This window comes from Lepisosteus oculatus, chromosome 1, assembly GCF_040954835.1.
Source record: "Lepisosteus oculatus isolate fLepOcu1 chromosome 1, fLepOcu1.hap2, whole genome shotgun sequence".
Taxonomy (NCBI): Eukaryota; Metazoa; Chordata; class Actinopteri; order Semionotiformes; family Lepisosteidae; genus Lepisosteus; species Lepisosteus oculatus.
In genome coordinates this window covers 22467839-22493537 of record NC_090696.1, presented here as the reverse complement: position 1 = coordinate 22493537, position 25699 = coordinate 22467839, and the positions used below count along the sequence as shown (strand labels likewise).

Here is a 25699-nt window from a genome sequence, read left to right as displayed (position 1 = left end):
CTGAACAAAGTTTTTTATGACCAACTTGAAACTGAATTGCGATTAACACTACAACACATTAAATTTTCCATTTTCATCCTTAAATATTTTAACCATTGTATTGTTGTATTGTTTTACAGGCTTCACTTTTCTGTCTAGAAACATTTATATAACTCAACTTGAATGCCTCCTCATTCCTCTTTATTTTGAGTGAGCAAAAAAAAAACAATTCCATGATACAATTTCTTTAAATCATTTCTTTTGTAAATAAACAAAGTTTCAATTAAATTGTACTTATGTTTTGGGCTTTTGTTATGGTTAACCATCTTTATATGGTAAATATTCTAACAGCTTTGGCAATACATCATTTCATAACCAAAGCAAGACTATAAAGCATTAAACAATGTAATTAAAAAAACATTACCACAGTCAAAGTCCCTGCTTTTTATGGATTTGTAAATGTTTTAATACTTGCTTGATTAAGTTTTTTATCTGTTTTGATCTGAAATTTTAATAATGATACAGAGATTTCTTTAAGATACCTTGTCACATTCCTAAAAATACTGTTTCAGGACTGAATAAGGAATGATAGCTAGTCTATGTATCCATACATGAAAAGAAAGGTTAATTAAATTAACATTTGCCATCCAAACTTAAGACTTTCTGTGTCACTAATCTGACCATTCCACTGTTACAATGTTTTTTTTTAAAATAAAGAACATTCAAATGTTAACATTGTTAGATTGGCAGCATGAGTGCACATCCTTTTTGTATTCATTTTTCTTATATTTCTGGGCTACCCAGTCTGAGTGAGGTCTTGGACACATCTGTATGCATTGTTGACATTGCTATTGTCTCATAATCTTCATCCTTTGAGGTGAGCTTGCAAAACCGGAAAAACACATTCAAATCACGCTGAAAGTTCCTGTTGAGGAATCCATAAAAGATGGGATTTACACAAACAGAAACCATTGCTGTCAAGTGACACAGAGAGAATAGGGGGTTGTGGTTGCAGTTCATTATGATTTCATGATTCCAGTCAATTACTGCATTGAAAATATTGAGAGGAAGCCAGCAGATTGCAAATGCCACCACTATGGAAAACAGCATGACATTTATTCTTTTCGTTTCACTGGATCTGTATTTATTTTCTCTCATTTTGTCCATCATGTTATTTCTTCTTTTGAGACGCACATAAATCTGAAAGAAAAATAGTAATTATGAACAGTACAGAGACCAGTATTCATATTATTCAAATATGTTCAGACTCATTGTAATTCCATGTGTCATTTATTAGCCTTATACTTGAATGGATATTACAATTCAGTTACAGTGTATCACAATGACTAAAATGTACTTTTCAGAACACACAATAAGTTCATAAGAAGACTGAACTTGTACTTCAACTATTTACTTGATAAAGAGAAATAAGAAATCACACTCTAACATTAAGAAAACATGTTATACAATTTAGAGTACTGTGCTGGAACTCATGAGAAAGTTTAATGGATGCATTAAGGAAAAATAAAAAGATCACATTAACAAATAAAACAAAAACATTTTTCAATAGATATTATTGTAAATAGATATTCCTGTGTGATCTTGAAGTTAGTAACTGCCAAAATGATAATTGACATTTTAAAAAATATTATTAAAATGGTTCTTTCTTCACTTTATTTGTGATTTAAAAACACTGGTAAAACCAAGACAGCATCAACATTTTAAAATGCAACCTAAAAATTAAACTACTGTAAGGATCATGCATGTCATTTAAGTCTTTTTATAAACTTCTAAGCTTGTGCTCGTTTTCCCAATACAAATGTGCTTCACTCTGGCTTTGTTTAAAGCCAATTTTATAACAATATTTTAGTCTGAATTAACAATTTGAAAGCAAAAGTGTAAATATTTGTTCTCATATATATGTTTCCCTGATTACATTAAGAGGGTTTATTTTTCACTCATTCCCTCCTTGTGTATCTTTACATCCACTCTTCAGAGGCTAGACCCGGAATAACACTAGACTAATTCCACAGGCAAGTCTGGTTCAATTGCCCTATTTAGGGCCAGTGCTTTTCTAGGTCAATTCTTGACTGTTTGCACCACAAAGAACAATCCATTCTGTCAGCTACCCAATTTCTATTTTCTATTTTAAAAGCCACATTAAATGTTTTCTGGTCAGTGGAGATTAAGTCCAATTCAAATTAGTTAATTTTAATATGAATCTAAATGACTTCTTCTAGAGTTTTTTACCACAGTAATGTTTTTGTACTGTATTGTATGGTTGTTATTTCTCTTTTCATGATTTTCATTTTTTTTAATAAGAGATGTACTGTAATTTATGAGACACATACATTCGATTTAAGTCCTTATATGCAATTATAGATATCAGACACATTAATGCAACATGCATTAATGTTAAATGGATAACATACAGATAAATATTTGGTCATTAGATAGGAATTTAATATCTGAACTTGTCTTTCAGCATTGCCTTTGCAATGACATACCTGTATGGAAGACCAGGCCGTCAAATCTGAAAACATACTCGGATAACTAAAACGCCCTCCTTCAATAAAAATCTGTAGAAATCGGTTACATGTAATCTCTTCGTGTTTAAAAAACATATTGCCTGCCTGCTGTAACTTTGGTTCTTTATTTAGACTGACCAGGGACCCTAGGGAATGTTTGACAGCTAGATATTCATTTTGTGTAATTTACATTTTATGTTAGATTTTAAATATATTCATGCCAAATATGTCTTTTATAGCATTTATACTAACACAGGAGGCTATGCCTAAGGTATAAAAACACTCAGAAATGCTTTGTGCTTTAAAGCTTAGGGAAAAATAGATGACTGGTGCCCCTTTGCACAACTCTCTGGAGGGCCTGTGAAATAAACTTACTTAAAAACTACCCTGAACTATCCCGTGCCTTCTAGCATCCCTACAAAACTAAACTGATTGATTTTTTTATCAAACAACTGATTATTAATCAGTTTTGTAGTCCTACTGTACATATAATACATTTTCTGGCACATAAAGCAGATTATTTAATAAGTGTCTTAAAATAATCTGTGATATTATAATTTAACAAAGAAAACCTGCAGAGAATTATATTTAAACTAGTCCCTGAGACTGTCTCCCTGTGGAAAAATGAATTACTTAGTCAATTAGTGGTTAGTTTAGATCACCAAAATGGCTATGATTTAGATCATAATATTAATAAAGTTATTTGCAATTTTTATTTGTATTTATATTTGCAGGTGTTATTCATAATGAACATCATAAAAGTATAGTTAATTTTAAATAGAACATCTGTATCAGTGATATTTCCTAAATAAATCAAAGCCTTTTTTCATTTTTACACTTTCACAGTCTGTTTTTGTCAAGTGCTAAATATAATTAAAATAATTTAAACAAAACAAAGAAAATGCAGATCCGAATCAATCATCACTAAGTTATGTACAGTACCAACTGGAAAGGTTTTCAGATGCTCTGCTGCATCCTTTTCAAATAAAGTACTGTATTGTCACTGCCTATTAATTTGGAAGCATGCACAAAACAACTGTCGTTCATATGGATACATTTTTTTCCATTGTGGTGACCATTTAAATTACACTCAAAACATCCCTCCACTGCTGCACTAGATTGTATATCTTTTATCTGGGCACTTTTAAGGCAAATAAACACAAAACTGCAATTTTCGTTAAAATGTAATATGCATACCTTACCTTTAAGTAACATATGAATATGAAGCAAAGAGGTCCAATATACTGTATGATGAGCATACATGTGGTGTAGGTGAGCCTAAATGTACGTGAAGGCCACTCCTCAACACATACAACCTTGCCAACATAATGTTCGTAGAAATGTGGCAGCAACTTCAATGGATCATCAGTCACTAAGGAGAACAGCATGAAAGGCAGGGATGTGAGGATAGCTAAGACCCATATTATAGTTATCCCAATGTAGGCGTGCATATTGTTGGGCCTCCATCCACGGGGATTGAGAATGAGCTGATGACGTTCAACAGCTATTAAGACCAAGGAAAAGATGGAAACAGAAATAGAGAAGCACTGCACCATACTGTTCAACTTGCACATGGCTTCTCCAAAGATCCAGTGGTCCATGAAAGTATAGACAAATGTAAAAGGTAGGCACATGACAGCCATGAGCAAATCTGAAACCGAAAGATTGGCAATTAAGATATTGGTGACGTTATGCATTTCCTTCTGCTTTGTAATTACAACAATCAGTGCGAGGTTTCCAGACACCCCCAGGAGGGCTACAGCACTGTAAGCAATAGCCATGATGAAGAACATAGGCAGATGAGCTTGGCATTCCTCTCCAAATGACAACATTGAAATGTTCCTACGAGAGCAGTTCTCGGTGTCTGAACAATTGAAAGGATAATGGAAAAGTATTTCACCCATTTTCATTTCCTAACATGCAATGTCAGCTCTCAATCAGTAATTCCATTAGGTTCCAGATCTTTTTGTGTAGGGCCATGTTTGTCTGACGTTCTTCCTCAGGGTACTGAAATAAAACACAAACAAGTGCACTTTAGGGACAGTATGTGGTGTGTCCATAGTAACAATATAATTTATGTAAACTGGATTGTATCTAAGAAAAGAACAATAACAAAATAAAAAATCTCAAATAAAGGTTATCGACAACCAGGAAATGAATCTGTAAAATGAATCTTTTTTTTCTATTTGTATCATTATCGTTATCTTTCTAGGTACATATTTTATGTTCTCAAGCATGTGTTAAAAAACAACATCACAAACATGATGATTCTAAAAATGTCGTGTTGTAACTGTAAGAAAAACACAGCTTACTATCACAGGACATCCGCAACATTTCTGTCATAAATCTTCATCATCAAGGAAAAACAGCCAAGAGTTACATAAGTTCTAATGTTTCCACCCGATTACATTCAGCACTCAGCTTTCTTTGCAGTGTTAGTCTGTCAGCCTCAACAGAATCACCCATCTTATTAAAATAGCTCTTAAGCTCCAGCAGTAATTGTTGCTTTGGCTCTATTTCTATCCACCCTTATCCAGTCATAATGTGTTATCTTCTTTGAAAACACATAGAATACAATGTTTAGGTACTTTACATCTCTGATTGTAATTCATCAGAAATTAAATTAATTAAATGAATCTATTTGTAGTCCAACTGAAATATGATTTAGGATAAAAATGCCTGCTGTGCCATAGACTTGTTATGTATTGCATCTTTAAACACAACAAAGAGCAAGCCAGTCTAACAACAGGGAACCTAATGTGTTTGGTGGTTAAAGACACAAATGTGAGGTTAAAGTTCTTATTTTCAGATTGAAAAGACATGACACTTAACAAACGTTTGTCAAAATAATGAGGTCCACCACCACTTTTCAATGCAATATTTCTCACCAAATTCTTTAAACAATGTTTTACCACTGTCTGCTTCGTCCTGGGGTCGTATATACTTGACTCCCAAATGTAGTCATTCCAAGAACACTATAATTATTAAAATCCGAAAAATCAAAATGCCTACAATACATTCTATATGGGTTGTTAGTCTTTCCTGTCTGTGTATCTGCCTCAACTTGACACTTACAAATACTGTAGCAGGGAAAGAATATCAATATAAAAATTGAATTAATTAATTCAGCTTCATGAGAAGAATGCAGAATTGAATCTGTTACTGCCCTCCTTTACTGTGCTTTACACACCAATGGAAACTGCTTCTATTTAGCTTCTTGTATAAATGGTTGATTTGATATGTTAACTTAGCTGTATTAAACTCAAATTTTGTTTTATTTATTTTATAAACATAAGAAATTATCCTTTTACGAATTCTAGAAGACTTATTGACTTATTGTTTCATTTAGCAGAAATAGGGTCTCTTGAAATCATCAGGCACATTACACATTACATATCTAGGACCATGGCTTCTTTTGATTGGGTGAACATTAATATCAATTAGAAATGTAAGAATTTGTTTTTTTGCAATGAACACACAATGCCTAAAAAAGCTATCTTCTAAATGAACCCCTCCCTTCATTCATCCCCTCAACATATGAAATGAGAGAAACAATGACTGAAAAACTACTGTCATTTTTTGAGAGATTTTCACAAAATGCATCAGCTATAAGATCTGTAAAATAAAGAATTTAGTCCAATGTGTAATTGTTTGCTTTCTAATAGGACAGGTTTGAGGGCTTCCAATATGTCACACTTGAGGCATTTCATGAGTTCAGTTTCAGTTTAGACATGCATTTTCAAATTAATTTCTGCAGACTTTAAATAAGAATGGACTTTGTATTAAAAATATACATAAATGTCAGGCTTAAAGCAAAAAGATACTGACATATTGTCATAATTATATTTTGAGATCAGCTATCATTAATTAAACTTGACATTTCATTGCTGCCATAGAGAAAGGATGGGGGAGCTGCAGCTTCAATGTCCTTGCAAGTTTAACAGTTCAAGGTATAAAATGAGTCTTTTAAGCAGACAGCACTCCTCTGGTCTCTGAAGGGATTTTGAATGCCCTGCATGTAATGACCAGGGTTTTGGCATAGTTGCTCATGTGTGCTGTGCAGTCAGAGAGCTCAGAAATGTGTCTGTGGTGGTTTTCGAATCCAAGATCACTCAGATTGACTTTTGTCAGTCGGTGTTGAACAATGACAACAGCTTTGCCACAAAGTGTCTTGAGGTGTAGGAGTTCCCCTCATAACTTTGTGAAGGGAGGTGTCCCCATCGGTGCATTGCGAATTTTCTTCATTCAAAAAAACGAAACATGAAAAAAGCACTTCTTGCAATGTTTTTTTTCCAACATGTTTTTCCAAAAATACATTTCAGAAAAATGCTTTGCATATATGAGCCATGGAAACTGGTAACTTGGTCAATCCTGTGATAACTGGTTTAACAATGCTTACTGTGTTTAAAATGATGCTGATATAGTGGAAACACTCCCCTAATCTAGTCTCTAGGATCATGCATATTCCCATGGCAGTACAGAGGGTGCAATGTTATTTTAAGTTGTGTAATATGAGCATTCAGAGCTGTGTATGGGTTGGTGGCTATAACCCTGAGTCCAGAAGTACTGTACACATTACATTATAGCATGGCACCTAAGCAAAACAAAATAGCTGAATCAAAGCAGTTTGGGCTCTATAATGCCAAGGTTGTAGTTCAAACCTGAATCACATCACTAGCTGACTGAGACTGGGATTCCCAATGTGACCACTTGAGCAGTGGTATACAATCAGAGTGTCACCAGGGTAAGGTCTGGAGGACTGCCAAATACCATAGAGGTAGAAAACTAAATTCAGAAAGATTTAGATAAAATTCAAGACTGAGCAAACTCCTGGTAGATCATGTTTCATGTAGACTAGTGCAGAGTTTTGCATGCAGGTAACAAAACAAAACTATAAATACAACTTAAGAAACACTAAGAGAGAGGGGACTGTTTACAAAAAAGACTTCAATGTTTACAGTATGTTGATATATTTTATGTTGTTTATGTTGATGTTTCATCTTCTAGACAATGTGGGGAAGCAATTAAAAGGCAAATAAAATGTAAGAACATGTTGTTAAAAGTGTAGAATTCAAGTCAAGAAATGTTATGTTAAAACTGTATAATACACCTTTAGGAAGGCTTTCATTAGAATATTGTGTATAATTTTAGTCATAATGTTATAAAATAGATATTGCTGGAATCAGACCATGGAAAAGCAACCAGATATATTCTGAGGATTCCTTAAGGGTTGTGGGAAACCAATCTAATCTTTACGATTGCTTTGACCACTGAATCTGGGACACTCAGCAAACATCCCCTTTGGCTTGAAGTTAGAAAATGTGACACCAGCCAGGTGTTACCCATTGTATCTAGATTCACTTCATAATAGCCTTAAGTTTGAGTGTGTGTGTTTGTCCATGGTTGTGTTATCCTATCCAGGGTGTATTGCTTGCCAGAATAGGTTCTGGCTCCCCTGCGACCCTGTATTGGAAGAAGCAGTTAGACAATGGATAGATGGAGTAGTGCATTACAGGTACTTAATTGCTTTTTATTTGCAGGTAAGTATTCTCAGTTGCACATGTGTGTAATCAATGATTCCAAAGATCTTTGGAAATAAGAGTTCACCAAAAAAGATTTTTTTTTTTATTTACCATTGCAACTTGTCAGATTGTGGAAATTGTATGGTTTTCAATGTACTACAACTGCACTCACATCTTGTATACCTCGATTTACTGTGCCATGCCTGCTTACTGTAGCAGTCCTATGCAAAGAACCAGTGGAATAAAAAGCTAAAGATGCCGACATTTTTACTGCTTTATTGAGACTATGTTTTCCACTTTCATTTTTTACAAGTAGGTCTGCCTGCAGTGACAGATGTCAGTTACTGTTTGTTTATATACAGTATCCCAAGCTGATGCCAATGTTGTATCTCAGAAAGGGCTAAGTAATTTATTGCTTTGAGGTACTGGTTCCGTGTAACTCATTGTTCTGAGTGTACTGTGTCTGATGATCATACAGTAGTATCTGAGACAGAGGAAGATTTATTTACATATTCATATTTGTGATTCATTTGTGTTGAGTTCTTTTGCTTGCATTCTGTAGTTTTCTCCATCTTTGACTGTTCAGTCTACTGCGTTTTTTATTTTCTTATTGTGTTCTGACAGTCAGTTGCAAATTGCAACGACAAATTGCAAACATTTGCTCTTTATACTGTATGTCTGTCTTCATAAACTCTGATTAGCACTAATCATTTACTGATTTATAATCTAATTTATTCCATGATTAATGATTGATATTTGTGAAACTAGACTACAGAATGCTCAGTGCTTGAAAATGTGTATTTATTAACATTTCTGAATGTTTCTATAATACCTTGAAGATGTTAAAACATTAAATATCACAAATCTACCACAGTTTATTGTAGTTGTCTGCCATAATATTCTCTTCCCTCTCTTCCGGTCACACAAGAACTTCAGCACGTCATTCCATAAAGCATAATATACATCACATCCATTACTTTCCTCCCCATTAGGGTATAATTTAAACTTTTACATTTATTTTTAACTTCAGGTTAGAGGTAGACTCCTCCAACTTTGATCCTTAGTTCAGGGGATTTTTCTGCCCTATTAACAAGAATGGGTCGCTGTTCTATTTACAAATTAGGTCCGATCAGCCTCTTCACTGAAATCACTCATCCTCCAGAGCCTTTTAAGTCACTTTCATTTCTTTTACACTCTTCAGAACTCTTAAGCCTCTGGAAGGATGGCACAGATTAATTCAACTCAACTACACCATGTCTCTGCATTTTAAACACACTGTTTCTTTTCTATCATGCCCATTCCTTCCAAAGGTCTCCTTTAGGACCTCTATTTTAACAGGTGAACCTACCAATCAAGCAGTTACCACCTGCTGCAGTACAAGATCTGTCCCACCTGCGCACATTCAGCTCAGGGCAATTTAAGATCTACCTGTGCATTTCTAGGATGCTCAGTCACAGTAATTCATTGCTTGTGTTGGCGCTCTGATTATTTCACTTTGATATTGTTTGCTTGTGTATCTGTGATTCTTGGATTTCCCTTGCACTGCTTTCTGGGTTTTCCTGGCCTTGGACTTGCTTAGACTAGCTGGTTTTGTGTTTACAGATCTCCCTTTGGAATTTTTGTCTGCCTTATGGTTCTACACAGTGTGTTGTTTTCACCTGAATCTTGCTGCCTTTTTTCTGCTTATCTGGCTGACTGCTTACCATAATGCCCAATCTTCCAACTTCACTTAAAATCAGTACTAGTCACCTCCCGTAATGAGACACTGGAGCCTTATAAACTAAATACTGGAATAGTTTACTTGGAAGAATAAGCTACACATTTCTGGATCTTTCCTTCAATAGTCACACAAATTCTTTATCTCAATTCTTGACAGTTCTTCGTTCACACTCTCACTCCTATTAGACACGCTCTGACAGAGATACTGTAACCCTGGTGGCTGCTGCTGCTAAGGCGCAGTAGCCAAAAGATTACACCTGTGCTATCCAGGCTCTCTAAATTAATTTCTGAGATCTTACTCTTTTCGAGTCCTGCAGGAGCCTAGACACAGCTTTTTAGCCCTTTTCCTCCTGGCTGCAAATATACGCCAGATTTATAATCCACGGGAGTGGCCAGTTATCCACATATGTGCAGTATGTTACATTGTTGTACTTTATCTTCTGTATCTTGATCAACACCTAGCCACCTCGCAAAGCTCCAAGCAAAAGCTTTCTTTCGGCACATTTCAGGGTGCACTTCATGCTTCTGACAGCATGTACAATAATATGGTCATGTCCAGAAAATTGTAGTATAACAAAGGAAAAAAACAAGAACAGAAATCAATTTGAATTTGTATCTTTATGTACTGTATGAGTTTATTAGGGTTTTGGTTTGACTTTGTGCATTCTGCCAAAGCACATTGTTCATCCCTGCTGTAGCGCATAGTATTAGCAAAGGGAGATATAGTGAGGCATTTGTTAACAGTTACAATTTATTTCTGCAGCATTTTTTGGTTGTCTCTGTTCTTTTAACTTCAACATCGATCCATTGGTATGTTGGGGGGATTTCTGGATTTAAAACTACTATCTAAACACACTGTCTAAATGTGAATAATGAACAGCATACATACTTTTATGCATGTTTGCTGTTGGCATCTGGTACATGAAGACCTTGTATTGTACATCTTTTATAAACAAATGTTATCATAAATAATAGTAATTTCATGGATTTGTGTATTTACACAGAGTGCAAAGTACATTAGTCTCGTACAGATAATTCCATGATAGTATAGAATTAGCATTGACATTTATAGTAATAAATGTTCAGAAGGGAGCTGTCTGGTTCTGCATCATAGAAATAAAAAAGAAGTCACAGAGAGACTAAAAGAAGAGCAAATAAAAAATAAGCGAAAAGAACAGATGGTCTAGACGCTTATTATCTGGACTCGGTGACATATCTCACATTTTGATGCAGAAACAAAAGAACATTTATTTCATTTTTCTTAATGTGCCAGTGCAGTGAAAGCAATGTCCCTGAAGTGTACCACGTGAAAAGATAAACACAAAACCTTTCACTTGGCTTTTCAGTTTTAAATCACATTTTATAGGTGCAGTGTCACTTTTACTTGTATTCCTATATAATGTGCTTTAAGATTTATTATACATTTGTCCGTGAAACACATATTATACATTTCTTTCATTATATTCTGTCGTCTGCTTGTCTTTTCATACTCTGGGTTAATACTTTTAGACTACACATAAATAAAAACGGTAAAAACAAGGTCCTTTCAATTTCAGTGATTTACTGGACACAGAAAGCTGTCCACAGTGACACAGTGTTTTATTTTTGTTAAAATGTTCTGGCTTTGAAAAGAGGACCTGTAGCTTAAGCTAGCACATACTGTAGGATACCCCATGTATGGGATTGAATATCTTTAAATTGTGGGAAAAAACAGACCATCCATTGAAAAACCATGTGGCTTTGTTGAGACCATACATAGCTCACACAGAAATTGCCCCAAGCCAGAATTAAACCCAGGACCCAAGACATGTGAGGCAGCAGTCCTAGCTGCCATGTCTCTGTGATGCTTGAGTGAGAACAAAATAAGGCGTAACATGATGTGACAAAACCTGACCTCCAGTTCAGCTTTGATGGGAAGAAATATGTACTCCAGCACTATGAACTCTTAATGATATCAATAAAAAGTGGCTATTTACTTTTATATAGTTTATCAATTTAATAAATTTTAGAGTTACCAGTTGTCCCCAGTAACATTCCAGAATTTCTTGAATATTTTTATTTGGCCCATCTGGCCCATTTGGTGCTTTGGTAGCTTTTAAATTTAAAGCTCTCATCCTGGCATTTCTTAATAAAGTGGTGGGCAAATGATTAAGTGTCAATCAACAGTACAGGAACAGGGAGATGTAAACATAAAACAAGCAGACGGAAAACATGGTAGAGACAACAGGACAACCAGCGAAAGAGGAAGACAAAAGGCATACAGTACGTTCCTTGTTCCAAATCACCCAGAAAACCTGACTGCAGCTCAGTATTTGAATCTTCTTCTGTGCTTTTTAGTGAACTCTAATTTCCTGTGAAAAAATCCCTTGGTTAAAAACACCCTCACCTGATTAGAGGGTGCATTTTTAGAATCCTTATATAGGTTCCCGTTCATTTTGTAGCATCCGGGTTTGCAGAGAGAAAGACTTAAACCTTGGTTGTATTTTGTTTGGCTTAGAAGGTTACTTTCTCTTACTGTGGTCTTTGTAGACAATGTACATTATAAGAGTTTAAATATTTGTTTACAAAACAATCTAGGGTTTTTCTGGGTGGTTAAGAAGTTAGGCCTCTGAAATATCTCACTAGGAAAGTTTGTTTATGTTGTGTGATGTTTAGTGTGTGTATTGTCGCTGCTAATAAATATTTGTTTATTCCAGTGTTCCTGAATTCTTGCTCTTTTCATCAAAGCTGTGCCAGAGAACAAAGAACTCATGTGCCTCTAACTATACCAACTACTCAAGTACTGTATATTGGCAAAATCTTTACAAGCTGGGGGTTATTATGATTTAATTTACTTACTGATTAATTTGCTTGGTCATTTCCTGACATTTTTCTATTTTCATAACCCCCTGTTTGTAACAAGGCCAATTTCTCAGAAACCAACTGATGTACCAGTATGTTTTTGGACTTTGGGAAGCAACTAGAGGACCCAGAGGAAGCTCACAGAAAAACAGGGAGAACATACACACTGCATGCAGACAGCACCCTAGGTCCATAACTGAACCCAGAGCTGTAATGCTAACCACTGTGCCACTGCAATGCACTACTCAAATGTGTATAATCTTGCATGTTATTTTTAGTTCAGCTTATTACTTGTACAGTCGACTTGCAACTTATGCACACTCATCATTGTGGACATAGCTTTACGGGGTTGGCGCCACAAAATAAAAAATATTGAAAAAATGCTTAATTCCCTGAAAAATTAATCAAGCACACCTATAAGAGCTAGTTAGTGAGCTTATACAGTCTTCTATTTTACTATTATTTACTGCTTGGATATTTAATATCTAAAATGACCATAAGAAGCTAGTAGGTGTTTTTCATAAGGGTTATGTGGTAAAATTTGACTATACGAGAATTTGGTTTTACGTGCTACTTGAAATCCCTTACCTGCGTAAATTGCAAGTGGACTGTATATCCTTGCACACTCACGCCTGACTACTTTTTTAAGTGGGGAAAATAGCCTGAATGTCCATCTGTTAGATTTCTTTGGATATCTACTCAAAAATGGGCCCATGAGGCTTATTGCACACCCCATTACCTCTGTATAGAGCCATCACCTCTATTTAAAGTGTCATTGAGCACACATTTATAATGCTGAAAACACATATAAAGTTTGCATAAATGCAATTTGTTGATTGCTTGAATGGAAAACAGTCCTCTGAAGATGTATAATATCTGTTACAATTTTTACAGTTACTGTGCATAATAGATATTACTTCAAAATGTACAAATACGCATTACACATTCAGAGGGAAGGTTGGACTTTGTGGGAATAAGTCACAGGTGTGAACAGCTCTCTTCCTCTGTTGCTGGATAGGATCAAGGCTGTTCACAACCACAGAGCAGACAACCACAGTGTCACTCCCTAGATAGTGGTGAACTTTGCTGTGTCAAAAAATCAGGTTTTCTGCTTTTGCAAGAGTATTTGACAATGTCTAGGTGTCAAGGGAGCAATGTATAGTAACTTTCTGTAACAGCCTCTTGCACACTGAGACACTCCACCTTCACATAACACTGCTGCCTTTTGTTACTAAGCACGTGTTCTTATCTATGAATATTTTGTAAGCTAAATCTGGAGCTAACATTCAAGTGAATACCCACCCATTTAAGACAGAAACACAGAAGGCTACCTGAAAGAAAAGTATATGGTCTTTATCAGACAGAAGTTGTTATATCATTGGATATAAGATGTCAGAGTAGAAAACATTGTGATTGGATGGGTTTTAGAAGCCTTGATTGTTCTCAAATATAAAAAGGCTAATGACAGAATATTCCATTTGTGCAGCTATCCTGATAGATTTATCCAAGGATTTTGATTGTGTGGATTATTTAAATCTTCTCAAACAGATGTGTAGTATTGATCTTGATATTAACTGCCTTTCCTGGTTTCAGAATCACAGCCTCTTCCAGTATTGAGATGCGTCATTCAATAATGAGCCCTACTCAATTCTCCATCTATTGTAGCAATTTTACTTTGGCATTAGTTAACTCTTATCCACGTCTATGCTGAAGCACCATCTTATACTCAACTAGACCCATTTTATCATCTGTAATAATAGATTTGCATCTCAGTTTCAACATACTTCAGCAAGCTTTCTACAAACTGCATCTCTCCTGAACTGAATAACAAAAATAAATTTCTGCTATGAAAGAAAAGAATACCAGTATGCTCTCTTAATAATGATCACAAAAGTTTTACTTTACTCAAAACAAAGTTTAAACAAAAGGTCACAGATACTAAATATTTAGATATCTGTCTAAATTTAGAGTTAAAGACTGTCAAAACGTGTATACTGTAACAAACTGACGTGATTTTCTGCATCACAGCAAATCTTGACTTACATATTCTACTAGGCATACATAGGAGTGTAAGTGTGTATCCCAAATGGTAAATTTGCAAGTATTGCAAATTTAGTATTGCAGTATCATAGAGATGTGCATTGGGACTACAGCTCTTCCTGATCTATGTCAATGATCCACTTTATTCATTATTTTAAGATAATCAAGTTCACAAAGGATAAGAAAATAAAAAGAATAGCTAATTCTGTAGCAGCTAAAAAATAAAGAGATGTATAATGTAAAATAACAACCTTAAAATGCCATATTTTAGCCTTCTAGACAATGTGAGGTAATAATATACACATTCAAACTACATGTAAGGTATATACTTATACCTTATAGCACAGAATTTAAATCAAGTGAATATATATTAAACTTGTATGATCCAGATACTAAACTGAACTTTCAAAAAAGCAACTACCTACTCAATCATTTCATTTAATATCATTTCAACATTTAATTTCATTTCAACACTCATTTCAACTTATTGCAACTACTGGCCCAGTTGTCCTCGTTAATAAAAACCTGTTCTCAACTGACTAATCTAATTAAACCACCTGGTATTTGTTACATTCCTACAGATTATTTTTTTTTAAATTAAATGACAGAAACACATTAGGAACATATATTTGGACGCTGATGAAAAGGCCAAAACACTGGTCCTTCAAAAAGCATTCATGGCCTGACAGTAATACTGGGTTACCCGTAAAAATAATTTATCAGGTCTTTTTCTAATAAAAGTTCTTTAAGCACTTGTATGTGCAATCATTGAAAATAAACTAGTATAAAAAATCACATTCTACAATCTTACAATCTCACAATCTCTTACTTCACAATGTACTTCAAACATCTGCTCTGTAGTATAAACCTCAAATAAATCCTTTACTGAAATATTTATTCAGATTAAATTTTTCCTCTGAAAAATCAAAAACAAGAAATAGCATACAAAGCACACATTTGTTGACAATCTCATTGTAATTCAAATGACTAGATGTCACAGGATGCAATAAACCAAGACTACTTCAACCTGTGAAGTATATAGTAGATAAAAATAGATTTAAAAGCTGCGCTTAGAAGACAGAACAGAAGACACTTTCTATTTTTGGAAGATGGTTTTGATTGACATCTTAATTTAAGTAATGTTATATTTCAGCACTTATTTCTGCTATTATGTTAGGGTTTCAAAGCAGTAAGAATGCTTCCCATGGCACAATCTATATTTCACTAAACTTGACATGAGTCATTGGTAGGAATCAAAACACTACCTTTAGTACTGACTGACAGTCACTCCCCTGTGCAAAAAAAACCTTTTTTATTACTATAGGTAATAATTTACCTAGGTTCTGTAGGTAAAATTATCCACCGTCAAGCATCTGGGTGCAAGCAACTTCTCAGATTTAATTTGGACATTAAATCTCAGTAACCAAAAAAACATTGATGGTACAAAAAAAATTACAAATTTTGAATTAAGCACAAAATTGTGAATTTTGCGAAAGTACTGTAAATCACCATGTTGGCAATGTGAGAATTAAGAAGAAAGTCCCATTTATCAGCAAAACGGTCTTGGAATCAAGAGCAATATTTCTGTTGGATTTAAAGAGAGGTATTCACAAACCTGCTTGTTTACAATATACTGTAATAGCCCAGCTTCACATCATGCTTCACATCATCTATGAATATGGTGATGCTCATTCCTGGAAATTTAGACTGTGTGTTGTGATGTATTGTATATTGGAGGTTTTACACATTACTGTTCACATTTTACTTTTACTGTGGTTTCAAATACACTCATCAATGCTGACTGTTTCAGTTGCAGTTCCCCTTTATTCATTGGTATCAGCAGGCTGGACATTTTTAAGACACCTTTTTTTGCCCATAACAATGTTTAATAAACCAGGTTATATACTGTATATCTTAGGTCAAGATGATATAGTGACACAGAGGTTAGTAGTGCTGCCTCATAGCACTGGGACCCTAGGTTCAACTGTGGACCTGGATTGCTATCTGTGTTTGTATGTTTTCCCCATGCTCTTATGAGTTTCCACAGCAGGCTCCAGTTTCCTCCCACAGTTCAAAGACATACTGGTAGGTTTCCTTTGAAATTAACCCTGATGTGAGTGTGTGCGTGTTTATGTCTGTGTGTGCCCTGAGATAGATGGACATCCTATCCAGTCTGTCCCCCACCTTGCACCCCAGTGCTTCCTTGGATAGGTTCTGGGCCCCTGTAACCCTGAATTGGATAGCCGGTTATTGAAAGAAATGCGATGATATTACAAGTCATTACAAATTGAGATTATGTGCCTTCTATGTGAATCAAAAGTGAAGGAAATTAGTGGACCAGTGCCATTTACTACTAATGTAACACGAAACATGAATCTACTGAGGGTGTTTTTATCAACGAAAACCCAACCACATATCTTTTATCGTTTCAATAACAAAAACAAAATAATAAATCTTAAAGTTTCTGACATTTATAATGAATGCCTAAAGAAACATTACATAACTGTAGCAAACACAAAACACAAAGCTATTATAAGGAGAGGAAAATTACATTTTTTGTAGCAGCCAGACCGACATTTTATTGAACAGGCATTAGATAAGTTAATCTAGTCTATTGATTTTATATTTGTAATCAAAGAGTTGATCAACTTAGAAGCAGCAGGGAAAGTCACAGGTTAGTAGTGTGTGTGAGACACATGCTTTGCACCAAGTTGTGGATGCTGTCTTGTGGGATTCTTGTACTGTTGCCCCTGCAGTGCCTGGACAAACATGTGCTTCATTATTTGTCTTTGAGCCCTAGATATCAGGCATCTAAGTCATGACTTCTTACTTTCCAAAAATCCTGTGATGTCTTGAGGAAATTGAGGACCAGTATTGTACTGGCATGTAAAGAAATGCCCACAGGAAGAGCAGCAGGTTAGGGCCTGGGGCTTGTTCAATGTAGAGGTGCATAGCCAATTTGCCTTAAATCACAAGTCGAGTTCTGTATTGAATAGATACTCCTGGAAGACCCTCACACCTGGACCTCCTTATTGATCTTTGGAAGGTGTCATGTGTATTATAATATACTTATTGATGGACTATGCTGGGTTGTAACATCCTGGGACATTAGAAATTGCTGGTTCTGAGCACCCCAGATAGTGAATAACAATGTACTGACTTACCTATAGCACAAAGGCATTGTTGTCCTGATAAGCAGGATGCATTGGTTTCTGTCTGGGTTCTCCTTTCCGGATTTTCACCAGCTTGAATAATAGTTTGCTTGTTTCCATTAATCCCAATATTCCAATGAATTATGAACAATCAATTCATCAAAATAGTGACAAAAATATTTAATCAAAGTTCAAAATATATGTTTGTATGTTTCTTTTCATACTCATTATATTATGAACAGCTTTCCTAAATACCCAATTTCAAAGACAGAAGAATAACAGAGAAAATTTATCATACCTAATTACAAAGAAAATATTAGCAATCAACCAGGACAAAAACTTGTACCAGCTTGAGTATGAAGCAGTACCAATCATGTGTTTTTTATGTAGTTTATTTGGAAAGGAAATACTCACGTAAGAACCACAAATGATGTAAAGATGAAGACAATAAAAAACCATGACAGTAATTCCAGAAGGTCACTACCCCACATCTTTCTTAAAGGATGCTGCAGGGAAATGGCATAAAATTGAACTAATGGAGCATATACTGTAGAGACAGTATAATGTCCATAACTTTCACTGTGCAGTATTCTACCCTCACAGGTCACAAGCAAGGTTATGTAATATAAAGCATGTCAAAAAGAAAAAATACAATGGTTTTGGCAGTGCTTGAATAAAAATGCCCTGAGAAGGACATTTTTACTAACAAAAGTAATTGAACAAAACATAAAGTAAAATACATGATAACTCTATTCAGTTTGCCCTAAGTCTATTAATGTATTGTACTTGTAAATGAAAGGCAATGAAGACTGACCATCTATCACAGGCAGATTTTTCCTGCCTTCACTTTTCATGTTTCTTCTTACACTTTTCAAAGGGATAAAAACATTTAAGTTATCTTCCACTTAATTAAGCACAATATTTTTGTGTTACTATAAGCTTGATGTAATATTAAAACTTAGAATTGAAAACTGTACATTTTGCTAATGAATGACTTAAAAAAGTTTGCCATTAAATACAATGGTCTTTTTGCTCATTATCACAATTTATTTTTCTATCAAACCTAAATGACTGAATATTTAAAAGTAGAATATGTATTTAGTCTACGTAGCATACAAAATGCTTTCTGTATTTTATTTTGATTTGTTTACGTAAAGACATATCAAAGCACTCCTGAAAAAGCAGGGCATTTGGGAATCACTGCTATTTCACAGGACATGAACCATATAGTTTCTAGTGTTGCAACCCCCAAACAATGTACAGTATAAAAAAGCATATCTGACCCATACAGTATAAGATCCTTTAAAACATGGGTATGAAGAAGCTTTGTGAAAAATTCTTTAATATTCACAAATTATTTCATACCAATAATAAGCACAATAGCTTTGATTATAAGTAACATACACAATAATTAATTATATTGTCATTCTACATAGTGTTTTAGTTCATTTTTAACACTGAATGGAATTTTATTCAGATGGAGGATTTTCCAGTGAAGTAATGAGGTAACATTTAGTCCCTACCCAATAAAAGAAAATTTATAAGTAGAGTTCCTCAATGACAAAATATATATCTTTGAATATAAGTCATGGTAATAATATTATGGTATTTCAAATATTCAATTTTATATTTGTATATATTTAATATTTATATAATTATAATTTATATATTTTAATTTTAGATAATTTTATATTTTACACTAAAACTACAAATACTCTTGTATAAGAGCTTTTCTTATCATTTTTATTTTTCTGTTTACTTTGACTTTGCAATACCCCATAATATGTTTACTTTGATCCATCCTATAATGTTCCACCAATTACAAATATATCTAAACATATTGTTTTTAATTTAATATTTTGTCCACAACCTGAAGGCTCAAATTGAAGTCTTCTAAGGGCAAGATGAATTGCAGTAAATGTCAGTAAAAATGCACCTTTGGCAGGAATTACAGCAACAAGCCTGTGTCTAAGATTTGTATAAGTCTCTACCAATGTTGCACACTGGTTTGGTGTAAATTGTGCCCTTTTATTTGGCAGATTTGCTCAAGCTCTCTCAAGCTGCTTCAGAAGCATTTATGGACAGCAGCTTTCAGATCTTTCCAAAGATTCTCAATGCTGTAGGATTCAAGTTAAGACTTTGACTAAGCCACTCAAGGACATTCACTTTCTTATTCTTAAGCCACTCCAGTGAGGTTTTGGCCCTGTGGTTTGGATCAGTATCCTGATGAACGGTGAAATGATGTCTCGGTTTTAGATCTAAAGCAAGTTTCTGTTGAAGATGTGCCAGTAATTTTCTCCATTGGTGTTCTGGACAGGAATGCCCAGTCACCATAGAGGACCGGTAGTTTTGCCAAAGGCAACTTTGCTGCACAGAAATATTTTAAACAAATTCTGGGACTTTATTTGCTTTATTTCAGTGGCCCCATCCTGAAGTACCAACATACAGTACTAGCACGACAGTATGCTCAAGTAATGATGGTACTCTTGTAAGATGAGAATGTGACAGTTGTGCTGTGGATGCACTAATCATCACATGTGATCCCCAGAATGATCTGGGATGACACGCAGTGTCTAGCGCCCACTCATAGACACATGCTTGTCTGAGCTCTCTATGAATAGAACAGGATAGGCTCCCACAAAAAAGCATCTGCAACCTGGTGCAAAGCATGTATCACAGGTGTACAGCTTGTGTTTATCCAGTTTAAACATCTATAAGCTTGTAAAATACAACAGATTCTCATAAGAAACATAAGAATAAAAGAAAGGATAAAATGAGAAGAAAACATTTGGTAATAGCTAATTCATCTAAAGATATCACAAGATATCAAAAAAAGTAAGGGCACTAGCATCAACAAAATACAGTAGCTGGGTCTTTTTTATCAGACCGTCCCATACAACCCATGTCTACTGTTTTCAGTTTACTGTTTGTATGGCTACCCACGTTGTCTAGAAGACGTAATTTATATGCCAACATAAAGACTTAAGTCCTTTTCATAAGCAGCTTCTTCAAATTCAATGTTTTCCATTTTATATCTATTGTTTATGTTTTCTGAATTTGAATGTAATATTCTTTATTACTTTTTCATCTACCAGGTATTTGCCATGTTTTGAATTTTATGTAATAAACTGACTTTCCGTTTCTGGCAATGGCAATGGTAAAGGCAATGTCTTTACACTTCACAAATTTACTAACTCTAAAATAATTTAGGTCATTGAATTAATTTAAGACAAGCAATGTTCTAAATATGGATCCCTGTTGTACTCCACTAATTACTTCACCCCAGTAGTTCACTCACTCCTTTTCTGTACTCTCTGTTTTCCATAAGCAACATTATGGAATACTTTCTGAAAAATCTAAATAGACCATATTCTGTGCACTGTGTAAGTCCATTAATGCTGCTATTTGCTGATAAACTCTAAGAAGTCAGTTATGTAGGACCTATGTTTTCTAAAATCATGTTGTCTGCTCCACTGGATCTTATCTTCATATAGCTGATCCCCTAATTAATTCTTAATTACTGTTTCCTTAACCCTATATGTAATAGAATAAGCCACACTGGTTTACAAATACCCAGTTCACCCATTTAATGAATGAGCACAAGATTAGAAATGTTAATGGTGTTAATGGTCTATGAATGGCATCTCTTGTTCCTTATATATAGTAATATATATATGATAATTATATATCATTTGTAGAATATCATCAGGCCCTGGAGATTTTATAATCTGCAGTCTAGTATCTAATGCTTTTGCCAGTTTTATTTTATTATTAACATTTAATACATGATTTTGTCCTTGTCAGATTGAGGCATGTTGTTGAATTTTTCATTAGTGAACACCTGTTGTAACCTTGAAAAAAACATTTATTATTTATTATAGCTGTTAATGCTACATCTTTCTTTGTATTTCTAATTTCAATTTGTTTTTTACCTGTGCTTGCAATTTATTATATTCCTTTGTGTTTAACCAGATCTTGCTCTTTTTTAATATATTATATTTTTGTTACTTGATATTTAAAACCACTTGGGCCAATGCTTTCAAACTTACGTTTGGGATATATCTGTATTTTACATCCAGTGGAATACCTTTAATCTGTTTCCACCCATTCTCTACTGACTCCATATCCGCCCCATCCCATCTGTAATATTCTTATGCTCTCATTCATTGCTTCATTTCTCAGTTCTGCAGTTCTCCAGGCTCCAGGTGCTAATTGTTTGGAAATCCTGTTTTAGGAAAGAGTCCAGCTCTCACAATATAACTAATTTATATTGTAACACAAATTATCTAAAATTAATTGTAGTCAAAATCATATAATTCTTCCCATATGTATGTAATGTACATACTTATGCAATAGTATACATGCAATGTCTAATTTCGACTCCTATCTAAACAGTAATCATGTTTGGCACGTATCTTTAATTTAGGAAACACTGCAAAAATAATTTAAATGATCTTCACTGTCTAAACAGTAAATGGCAACTTTGAACTCAGAGGAGTATATTCAAACCAATTGAAAGCCATGGGTCAAAGATAAACTATACAGTAAACACTTTATACAACAAAATTGAACATTTAAGTGAAGCTACTGTAAGTGCCATTCTTTCATTCTGCAAGGAACAACATAGTCAGTTACATATTTTTAGTCAATCTATATATTTGTTTAAAAGGGAATTATCATCAATTTGCTTCAAGAGCTCCAAATTTTATTCAGACTATCCTTGTCTTAATTTTTTTTAAACTCAATTGTCTGAGTCCAGTTTACTTGTTGCTTTTAAACATGGTTACTGTATATTCATTTTCAAATAAATTTTCAAATAAAGACTTTCAATATCACTGAGGAACTACTTGTATCTCTGAGTTTGCCATCATAAACACTTATTGAAATAAATAATATCTAATTAGTGAAAAAGAAGTAACTTGAAAAGTGATTAACTTTTCATACTAGTGTGAAGTCTAGGCATCAGAACAAAAAAATGATTTAAATTAAGATACCGGAGTAAATTAAACAATAAAACAAATTACACGACTCGATTTACGACTTACCGCTAGTACAAAGTAAAATCAACATATTTAAACACGACTTAAGAATGAGTACTAGGGGATTACATCAAGACTAGTGCTAAAGATGGTTATTGTGTGAAAAATCCAATTGAAATGAAAAGATGCATGTCATTCATATCATTAGCAAAACACTTTACTGGGTTATGTAATTATCTTATTAAGCCATTCTGTAATATTTATATTACTCCGTACATCCAAAGTAAACGACAACTTAATTTACTGATAGTTGTCCGTTTCCATGTAAAAAACAATCAGGTTACTAGTAGTAGAACAGATAGAAAAGTAGAATACAACTACTAGTAACATTAATTAATAACTAATAATAATACTAATGCTGTGTCACGTGTATTGCTGTATATTCTTAAATGGACTGAAAATAGCCATGCACAATTATTAATCTAAGTTTTAAATAAACTGTAAAGTGAAAGTATGTTTGTCTTTGGCTGTATACTTTTTTGTATTTCCTTTTTGCACAGGACTTTTATAGCGACATTACTCTAAACATTAATCAAATAATTGCAGGTAAGATAGTAAAAGTAGTGAAAGCGGGTTGTAAAAATTCCAAGGTGAGTCTTTTCCCTACATGACATTCTTTGGGGTCAAGGTACAGTACAGCATGTGTAAAGCTATACTTTCACCTAAACATTACTTCCTTTACCTTTAAAACTTTACGTTTTATACGTTTAGTTGAGTAGAGGTTTTACACTTTGAATTTAAATGCAATAATGAGAAACAATAGTCCACACCACCGACTTGATTTGATATTAAAACTCCTGAATTAGCGGTGGAAATACAGAATTGCCAGCAGCAGCTTGAGAACACACTTTCAACTACTTTATCACTCCACATTAAACCTTCCTAACATCTGAATATCTCTCTTGTATTATAGCACATGCTAAAAAAGATGACAGCTAACTTTAAATTGTAGGAGAAATTAGTCTTTTTAAAATATTCTTTAAAAATGTCACTACACTTAGGCATCCATCAACGTGAAGAAATGAACTACAAAAGAAACATACTGCAGAAAGTGAACAAAAAAATCAATGAATACCTACCTACACAGCAGATAGTTTTGCACATGCTTGCTTCTACTTCATCCAATAACTACAGTACAGAAATAAATTGGCGTCGGAGATGGTAGTATTTCCCCAACAGTTTAAAGAAGGAAGGAGGAGGTGCTCTCGCTGCCCAGCTCCACCTCAAACACCATCACATGTTTATAATATTCACCAAGTTGTTGAAACACGTCTAAAAACATATACACAAACAATGCGCACAGAGCTATAACGTGGCGGCTTGGCATTTTTTTTCTATTTCATTCTATCCCATATATTTCTTGGATACACTTTAAACACTATTTCGCCTCCTGATTACCGAACCTTCAGGTAATTTTAAACGAGACGCACACGTGTTTACTTAGAAGTTAGCGCCATCTACCGCGTATGCACTAACAATGTACAAAGTATAACGAGGCTTTATTTAAAATGGTCAAAAAAAATCGCATGCGTTGGTATCCGTGAAAAAGACTGGAAATATGTTCCTAATTACCGAAAAAGCAGGTAGAAAGTGGATGGATGGGACCATAAAAAGATATATTGTACTTTAAAGAAAGAACAGTGTAATCTCCGTTGTGCAACTTGTCTTGAACATTCAAGCTGTAAATGTACTTTATGGAAAGATGTTTGAGTACAGTATACGCAAAAACCTCAGTATCATCTGAATGGCAGTCCACCGTGTTATCATTTGGGTTTTACACACTGAACCCAAAATCCAATAGCTGACATATTAAATTTGAGCTATACTGAAATGGTACGCGCGTTTCAATTTACAAAAGGGAAAATTAGCATTCATTAAGCTTGGATAAAAACGGCGAATTCACAGGAAATCAAAGGATGCAAGCAAAGAAAGGGGTATTTGTTTGTTGCCTCGGGGTTTATTATTTAACTACAAACAAGTCAAAAAGACCATGCATGAAATTCACTCTGCTGTAACAGAGAGACAGTAATGTAAAGGAATTAATGTTGGTACTGTCCTGGGTGCTGAAAACCGTTTCCACAGAGCTCTAACACAAAGCTGGAACCGCGGGAATGGCGTGTCAATATTAGGCAGGGCTGAGGCGGTGGGGTTGAGTTAAATAAAACTATTTTATGATATTTAGCTTTATACCGTTACAAGGTCGATGTTTAATTATCTTTTCAGTTCTCAGAATGTTAGCACTACAAATGCAGCTTTATAAACGGTAAATTACTGCTGATAAACTGTGAAGTACATATCAGAGATCACCGCATCGCAAATAGGAGGAAAAGCTGGAACTGTTTTACCAGTAATGCGTACAGCTTTAAGATGGACCTCAAAACAAATATTTTATGGAGATTTTGCAGAATATGAATTGTTTGCTTTCTTTACTTTAGCACATCATATACAAAGTGCTGTATTTCTACAGAGAGAAGCTTTAGCTGAAATAAAACTCGTTTTAAGCTTAATGTCGATTCTCGAAATGCTTTTACAACACAAAGCACGCTCATAAGGAGGATTTTAAACAGGTAAAACTTCCAAACTCTGCCGTTGATTAATCTCGAACGATAACAGGATCATTCAACTACAGTACAGTTAAGAAAATGCAACTGTTCACAACACCTTGCTCGTAGGATATAATACACACTTGTCTTATATTATACTTGTATTTCGTCTAGTAGCGGTTTTGAAACTTTTGTTAATATATATTAACAAAATATACAGTACTAACTAACGGTGATCACTAGATATTTTCCAAATGTGAGTTGTAACGTGACCTAGAAAGCTCACATAAGAAAAACGAAAGTTACGCAGCAAAAGCAACCCGCAAAACCCAGAAC

At 34.4% G+C, this 25699-nt stretch overlaps 1 protein-coding gene across 1 annotated transcript; it reads right to left on the bottom strand.

Moving 5' to 3' along the window:
* Positions 1 to 158: 158 nt before the first annotated feature.
* Positions 159 to 24126, bottom strand: npy1r (neuropeptide Y receptor Y1). The gene is made up of 3 exons (XM_006629469.3): positions 23900 to 24126; positions 3710 to 4514; positions 159 to 1179 (listed from the first exon to the last, which is right to left on the bottom strand). The coding sequence occupies exons 2-3, from the start codon at positions 4415 to 4417 to the stop codon at positions 763 to 765; spliced, it is 1125 nt and encodes a 374-aa protein (XP_006629532.2). The 5' UTR covers positions 4418 to 4514; positions 23900 to 24126; the 3' UTR covers positions 159 to 762.
* Between the last annotated feature and the right edge of the window lie 1573 nt (positions 24127 to 25699).

What these genes read in the sequence shown, in the direction of transcription:
- npy1r (XM_006629469.3), bottom strand. Translation starts at nt 4,417, where the DNA reads ATGAAAATGGGTGAAATACTTTTCCATTATCCTTTCAATTGTTCAGAC. An exon ending in TATTCATATGTTACTTAAAG is followed by an intron (nt 1,180 to 3,709) that starts GTAAGGTATGCA and finishes TTTTTCTTTCAG; the next exon opens with ATTTATGTGCGTCTCAAAAG.